This window comes from Lactuca sativa, chromosome 3 (assembly GCF_002870075.4).
Source record: "Lactuca sativa cultivar Salinas chromosome 3, Lsat_Salinas_v11, whole genome shotgun sequence".
NCBI classification, from domain to species: Eukaryota; Viridiplantae; Streptophyta; class Magnoliopsida; order Asterales; family Asteraceae; genus Lactuca; species Lactuca sativa.
The window spans coordinates 160455007-160463587 of NC_056625.2; the positions used below are offsets into that span (position 1 = coordinate 160455007).

Here is an 8581-nt window from a genome sequence, read left to right on the forward strand (position 1 = left end):
TAGTTAGCTCGTGTGTGATTATTTGAATTTATTATAAAAGCATGCTATATAAGTATTGTTTTAATTCGTACATGTGCACTATATGTAACTAATTATGGATATGGGGACACCACAAAGGATACGGATTGACCGGTGTGGTAAGTAGGTAATATCACCAACGTAATACTCTTCGTGAGGTGCGGTGATTAGGGCCAAATGATACGGGATCTTCCCGGTGCGGTTCAAACCTACAATTCCTTCTTGTAATATAGACATTGATTTGTTCATTGCCTTTATCATATAATTATAATTGGAAAATGGATTAGGGCTAGTAAATATGAATGTTAGTACAATGTCTATGTTTGAATTCACTAAGCTTCGTGCTTACGTTTTTCCTTTATAACTTTTCAGGTGTTAAGATTAAAGAGGCTAAGGCTTGACATGGAGCATCGGGACATCGCTACTAGTTATTTTGTTGGGACCGTATTATTATTATTACTTCTGCACTTATTTTATATGATTATTAAGTTGATGGATTATGTTATGACTATTTCAGTTGTTTTAATTTAATTTATGATGGGTTTTAAATGTTAAAAATTTTTGAAAAAAAATTGGGTGTCACAAGTTGGTATCAGAACCACAGTTTGAGGGAACTAGGCATTCTTGTGGATGTTATAGAATCAAATTTGAGGCTCTATAATAGTTTATTCTCTTCTTAAAAGATTTTTTCAAACTTTCTGAAGACTAGTAGTGAAAGATGTCACGGTGTGCCAGTCGGCCAGCCAAGTAAGCCTTATTTCTTATGTTAAATGTTTATGTTAAATTGTTGACTATGAATTGGATTCTACTCGTCTTAAAATGCTAGATTACACACTTATTTAATCTTAACATGTGTGAGAGATGTAAAATTAACGGCTAGAGCGAGCTGGAAATTTTGAAACTAGACGCGATTGCGAAATTGGAACTTGTGTGGAAGGTAGTAGAAGGGCCCCTACTATTTGAAACATCGGTGCCGGTTTTGGGTCGGGGCAAGGTTGAGAAATTTTTGGCAAGATGAGTGTTTCGTCTTCCTAGAAATATCTAGGCTGAATTGTTTCTAAATATTTTCCTCCTTCTACGGATACAGATGGCTCCGCCTGCTCGCCTTAATCAGCTCCAAATGGAGCAAGTTAGGAATATTGTCGCTGAGGAATTCAAAAATGCTTTCAATGAACTAATCACGGGCGTGACCAATGACATAATCAACCAGGTCAAAGCTCTTCTGGATGAGCGCCTCACAGCTATTCCCAGGGCAGCGTTATCGGCTCCGCCCGTTCGGGATTCGGCATACTACTTCGAGAAGTTCAGCAAGTGTAGCCCTCCGCTTTGGAACGGTGAATCGGACCCGGTTGCTGATAAGCACTGGGTGTCAGATGTTGAGGGCGCCTTCATGACTGTTGGGTGTCCGGACCAGTACAAAGTTGTGATCGCCATGAATCAGCTGCGAAAAAGGGGAAAGACATGGTGGAGCACCATCACCGCTCTATTAAACGAGGAAGAAGTGAGGGCCCTGTATTGGGCCCAATTTGTGGAGAGGTTCGAGGCACAATATGTGCCCAAGGTGGAGCAGCAGCGGATGCAGCAAGAGTTCATGGCCTTACAGCAAACTACCGAGTCTGTTAGCGACCTGAACGCCAAGCTCTTGGAGATGCTATCTATTTGTCCCTCGTTTGTTGGGAACGAGGCCTGGTTGGTCAGCCTATACACTACCATTCTACATACCGAGATTCGGGAATTCGTTAGCATGCAGGAGTTCCCGACTTTATCCGCGATCATGGATGCAGCGAGGAGGAGGGAAATCGAGTTGCAGACCCAGTCCAAGAGGAAGGCCAATGACACCTCCTCCAAGACAAACGGAGATGCCCAGAAAAAGAAAAAGCAGGGTGGTAAGTCAAGGTATGAGTATAGGCCGTCTTCAGGTCAGGGCGAGAAAAATCCGTTGATATGCTACAACTGTAAAAAGCCAGGGCATCATTGGAAGAATTGTAGGGCTCCCCCTGCGAGTGCAGTTCCTCAGATTAATTCTGCTGCTCTCGTCTGCTATCACTGCAACGAGACGGGACACAAGAAGCCCGAATGCCCGAAGTTGAAGGCTGGCAAAGGAAGTGGGGGTACAAATCCTGCAATTGCATCGTCTTCTAAGGGACCCACTTTGGTGTCACGAGGTCGTGCTCACCAGATGACTGCAGATGAGCCGGTGATTACCGCGACAGTGCCAGGTAAGTTTCTTTTTTTTCTTTTCTCTCCTGCAATTATTTAATAAATGGTAGTTAGAATTGTTTACATGATTGTATGTGGTAAATTAGGCACTTATTTGCTAGATTCCATGCCTACTGTTGTTATGTTTGATAGCGGTGCTACCCATTCTTTTGTATCTGGCACGTTTATTAAACGTTTGGGATGTAGTATTGGAAAATTGGCTCGCCCAATGGTTGTCGAAGTTGCCGACAACCGCACTATTTATGTCACCGATGTTTATCGGGGTTGCACTCTCGAGTTTTCTGGAGTTGAATTCCCTATTGATCTTATCCCTATTGCAATGCGAGAGCTCTGTGTTATCGTAGGCATGGATTGGCTTGATGCATTTGATGCGGAAATCCACTGTCGTAAGAAGCAAGTTCGTGTTCGAAACCCTAGAGGTGGAGAACTTATTATTCAGGGGGACATTCCCCGCCTGGCTATGGCTTCTTGCTCTTCTGCTATAGCACTAGATGACGTTCCTATTGTTTCCGACTTCAGCGATGTCTTTCCGGAGGAACTCCCTGGCTTGCCACCTATTCGGCAAGTGGAGTTCCGCATTGATTTGGTGCCGGGTGCGACTCCGGTAGCGAAATCTCCTTACCGCTTGGCACCACCTGAAATGAAAGAGCTCCAAGATCAACTTCAAGAACTAAGTGATAAAGGGTTTATACGGCCAAGCTGCTCGCCTTGGGGTGCTCCTATTCTATTTGTAAAGAAGAAATATGGATCCCAGCGAATGTGTATTGATTATAGGGAGCTAAACAAGCGCACGATAAAGAATAGGTACCCGTTGCCACGTATTGACGATCTTTTCGATCAGCTTCAGGGAGCGTCTTGGTTTTCCAAGATTGATTTACGTTCCAGTTACCATCAGATGCGGGTTCGTGAAGAAGACATTGAGAAAACAACATTTCGTACTCGATATGGACACTTTGATTTCATGGTGATGCCTTTTAGGCTCACCAATGCACCCGCAGCGTTTATGGATCTCATGAACCGGGTGTGTAGACTGATGCTTGACCGTTCGGTCATAGTGTTCATAGATGATATCTTGGTCTATTCTAAGAGCAAAGAGGAGCATGAGCAACACCTTCGGGAGATTCTGAAAACTCTGGCAAGAGAGAGGCTTTATGCTAAATTCTCAAAATGTGAATTTTGGTTGAAAGAAGTTCAGTTCTTGGGGCATGTAGTAAACAAACACGGTATTAAGGTCGATCAAGCCAAGGTTGATGCGGTTAAACAATGGAAGATTCCAAAAACACCTTCTGAAATTCGCAGTTTCTTGGGTTTAGTCGGTTATTACCGGAGGTTCATTGAAAATTTCTCTAAAATCGCCTTACCACTCACCTGATTGACCAAGAAATCTGTGAAATTCGTTTGGGGCCCAGAGCAGCAGCTGGCGTTTGATGAGTTAAGGAAACAATTGTGTGATGCTCCGATTTTGGCCTTACCTGATGGGGTTGATGATATGGTGGTTTACTATGATGCATCGCTTCAGGGTCTTGGTGCTGTATTAATGCAACGAGATAGGGTGATAGCCTATGCCTCCCGACAGCTGAAACCCCATGAACGAAGCTACCCCACTCATGATTTGGAGCTTGGGGCTGTTGTTTTCGCTCTTAAGATTTGGAGACACTATCTCTATGGAGTGAAGTTTATCATATACACTGACCATAAGAGTCTGAAATATTTGTTCGAGCAGCGGGATTTGAACATGAGGCAGATCAGATGGTTGGATGTGGTAAAAGATGATGATTGTGAAATTCACTACCACCCCAGTAAAGCTAATGTGGTAGCTGATGCTCTCAGTTGTAAACAATCTGCCGAACCGATTCAAGCTAAGTGTCTCCGGATCACGATGGTGTCGTCTTTGTTAGATCTAATCCGGGACGCCCAAAAGACGGCAATACTGGAGGAAAACATCAGGCGTGAGAAGATTGGGAAAGAGTTGCCTAATATGGAACGAGACGGGCGGGGTTTGCTGACTCGCTACGGTAGGGTTTGGGTTCCATATACCGGAGGAAATCGGAAAACCCTAATGGATGAGTGTCATAAGTCAAAATTTTCTATCCATCCTGGTGCTACTAAAATGTATCGTGACCTTCGGGAGGCTTACTGGTGGCATGGAATGAAGAATGATCTGGCTCGATTTGTGGAAAAATGTATGACCTGTCGGAAGGTCAAGGCGGAACACTAGAAACCGCATGGGAAGCTGCAACCATTGGAGATTCCTGAATGGAAATGGGAGAATCTAACCATGGACTTCATTACAAAACTTCCTAGAACTGCCCGAGGAGCCGATACGATATCGGTGATTGTTGATCGTTTAACTAAGAGTGCTCACTTTCTGGCTATAAAGGAGAGCTCATCGGCAGAGAAATTAGCCGAGATCTTTGTTCGGGAGATTGTCTCATTACGTGGGGTGCCCGTTTCTATCGTCTCCGATCGAGACACCCGATTTACTTCTCGGTTCTGGAGGAAGTTTCAAGAGGAGTTGGGCACACGATTACATTTTAGCACTGCCTTCCATCCGTAGACAGACGGGCAGAGTGAGCGAACAATTCAGACCTTGGAGGACATGCTTAGGGCATGTGCGATTGATTTTGGGGGTAGTTGGGATGACCATCTACATCTAGCTGAGTTTTCTTATAACAACAGCTATCACTCGAGCATTAAAATGCCTCCGTATGAAGCCTTGTACGGGAGGAATTGCAGGACGCCCATTTGTTGGGGCGAGGTTGGGCAGAGGGTACTTGGGAGTACCGATATCGTACTACAGACTACGGAGAAAATCCAAGTGATTTGGGATCATTTGGTCACATCGAGCAGTCGTTAGAAAAGTTACGCCGACAAAAGACACTCCAATCTTGAGTTCTAGGTGGGAGATTATGTGTTGCTTAAAGTCTCCCCCTGGAAAGGTGTCATTCGATTTCGAAAGCGGGGAAAGCTCGGACCCCGGTTCATTGGACCCTACAAGGTCATACCCCGTGTGGGGAAGGTGGCTTACCGTTTAGAGCTTCCTGACGAGCTTAGTCAAATTCATAATACGTTCCACGTGTCTCAGTTATGAAAATGCGTTGTTGATGAGACTGCTGTGATACCACTGGAGGACATACAGATTGACGAGCGTCTCAATTATGTTGAGAAACTAATCGCTATTTTAGAACGAAAGACGAAAGCTCTCCGCAACAAGACTATAAACCTAGTTAAGGTGCAGTGGCAACATAGGAAGGGTTCGGAATGGACTTGGGAACCGGAATGCGAGATGCGGGCTCATTATCCGGATTTGTTTCTAGGCGTTGACTTCGAGGACGAAGTCCGTTCATAGCGGGGGAGAGTTGTAACACCCAAATTTTTCTCGGTACGTTTGGTTATTTTAATTTAATTATCCTTGTAACCTTGGGTTAATTTATTTAATCAATGTCTGATTTCTTATGTTATTGGACTCTTTTGATCATCTTGTAAATTCCTTTTATTGAAGTCCATGGGCTATGGGCCTATTTTCAAAGTCCATCTAGTAAATAGTACTTAATGTGTTAATTGAATCATTTGGAACACACACAAGGAAAACACTCTAAACCCTCCCTCTCTCTCTCAAACATCGTCCCTCTCTCTCTCTCTCTTTGGGACAAGAGCAGCCAAGGGGCTGTTTGGAGCTTAATTCTTGTTCATTTCCAGCCTTGATTCGTATTGGTATGAACCTCCTTATCCTTTCTTACAACTTGATTCATAACGTTGTTCTAGTTTTATGATTTCATCTTCACTTCTCCTTCTTATTTGATTTGTAATTGTATGTTATACATCATCTCAAGATCCTATCTTCACCCCATATATGGTGGATGATGGATCTAGGGGATTACATGTGGCAAAAGATCATGGAAACCCTAAAAGGGAGAATGATGATTTTATGTGCTTATGTTTATTTTCATGTTGATTATTATTACATCCTTGTGGATAAATGAAATCCTAATGCTCCCTAACCCTTTTTAGTACCACCATTATCATGGGGACTGAATTGGGATGATGAACACATGTTAAAATGTGTTTCAAAAGGAGAAGGATGGATAAGCCAAAAAGGAATCACGGGTGGCTACGATTCTGTTTTCCATCAGATCTGTAGTCATTTTGTAAAAATCATATCTGGAGCTCTAGAACTCAAACGGACCCCACACCAGTTTTAAAAGTTCAAAATTTTAGTTGGCAAACTTTCTTAAGCAGGCAAACCTCACTGATAAGGGCTTTATCTATGTGAAATAATGGCATCTTTTCTGTTAGGTCTGATCCGGGTCCGTTCTGATATGTCATTTTGTTTTCATCATTTCTAAGGCTTGGAAAAGGATCCAAAGTGATTCCAAGTTTCTATATGTTCCTTATGTTATTAATTTAAGATCTGGAGAATATGGGATGTTATTTCCAAATAAAAATTGGTAAGAATGGATCCACACTCTAGGTCAGTGGGAAGTCACCAGCTTTTTCTAGTGCTGTGATTGTCCACAATGTGAATTTTATATCTGGAGTTTGAGAGATTCTTTTCATTCAATTCCAACTCTGAGACTTTCACTTGTATGTCCTTTACTTCTCTTAATTTTGTTTTGGACGAATTCTACTCACAAGTTGGGTAGAATTGGCCAACATCACTTGACTGTATTGTTGGTGACAGAAGTGATACACCATTTTGTAAAATTCATATTTAATTCATCTTTTGGAGTTAGAATGAGTTCTTTATAGTGGTGGAATCCTGAGCAATCATAGTTTTCTATAAAATTTAGTTAAAGCTATGTTTCTGTTTTAGATTTTGGAGTAAATCCGTTTTGAACAGCAGGTCTGTTTTAGAGACCTTGCTGTGATTACTCTTTTCTCAACTCATAGCTTCATTACTTCTCCTTTCTAACCTTTAGTCCTTCCTAGGTGAGGTTTTGAAGTTTGCTCAAGCTTGGTAGCATTATTTGATTCTTAGCTATCCTTACTACTCACTCAAGGTGAGTTCTCTCACACCGTTGTATTGATGATTGTGTTTGCTAGTTAGCTCGTGTGTGATTATTTGAATTTATTATAAAAGCATGCTATATAAGTATTGATTTAATTCGTACATGTGCACTGTATGTAACTAATTATGGATATGGGGACACCACCAAAGGATATGGACTTACCGGTGTAGTAAGTAGGTAAGATCACCAACGTAATACTCTTCGTGAGGTGCGGTGATTAGGGCCAAATGATACGGGATCTTCCCGGTGCGGTTCAAACCTACAAGTCCTTCTTGTAATATAGACATTGATTCGTTCTTTTCCTTTATCATATAATTATAATTGGAAAATGGATTAGGGCTAGTAAATATGAATGTTAGTACAATGTCTGTGTTTGAATTCACTAAGCTTCGTGCTTACGTTTTTCCCTTATAAATTTTCAGGTGTTAAGATAAAAGAGGCTAAGGCTTGACATGGAGCATCGGGACATCGCTACTACTTATTTTGTTGGGACCTTATTATTATTATTAGTTCCGCACTTATTTTATATGATTATTAAGTTGATGGATTATGTTATGACTATTTCAGTTGTTTTAATTTAATTTATGGAATATCGATGGGGCAGGTATCATTCTCACACTTCCAATGATGCCCTGGCTTTTTACAGTTGTAGCATATCAACGGATTTTTCAGAAAATCCAATATTTTCTATATATTGTTTGAAAAGTTCCCAAAATTTGGAGTGCGTTAGTATTTTTCGTACTTGAATGATAAAGATAAACTTTGTGTTCCAAAATAATGTAAATACTGAATGCATGTATGAATCTCGTAAATCAAACTTGTTTTTATACTTTCATGTGAGTTTTATAACCATACCAATGACATAGTTTTCAATACAAAACACTTATGAACTCACCAACTTAATTGTTGACAATTTTTCGAAACCACTTGTATTTCTCAGGGAATCAGTAATACAGGTAACCACCAACTTTTGAAGAAGGAACGCTAAGGACGTTTATTATTAAACATTTATATCATCATATTGTAATATTCTTTTGCAAATATGTATAACACAACAATATACATTTTTATTATATATATGATGGTTGTGTTACTTTGTTTACAATACTCAATTGTTGTGATACTACGTGAAGTCATCCACCCCCGAATGTTTCCGCCATTCTGGTTTGGGGGTGAGACAGATTGGTATCAGAGCATTGTTTATGGTGAACTAAGTATATCGAACCACATAAGACATACAAACTATAAATGCAAAGGGGACCAAAAAGCCTCTGACAAAAAGTTTTCATAAACAATATATTTTCTTTTAAAAATATACATTTTTACTCGCATGT

At 41.0% G+C, this 8581-nt stretch overlaps 1 protein-coding gene across 1 annotated transcript; it reads left to right on the forward strand.

Annotated features, from left to right (window-relative positions):
• The first annotated feature begins 1105 nt into the window (after positions 1 to 1105).
• On the forward strand, positions 1106 to 4935 carry LOC128132851 (uncharacterized). Its single transcript, XM_052769842.1, has 4 exons — positions 1106 to 1519; positions 1769 to 2237; positions 2325 to 2761; positions 4918 to 4935. Exons 1-4 carry the CDS (start codon positions 1106 to 1108, stop codon positions 4933 to 4935), a joined length of 1338 nt encoding a protein of 445 aa, XP_052625802.1.
• Positions 4936 to 8581: the final 3646 nt, after the last annotated feature.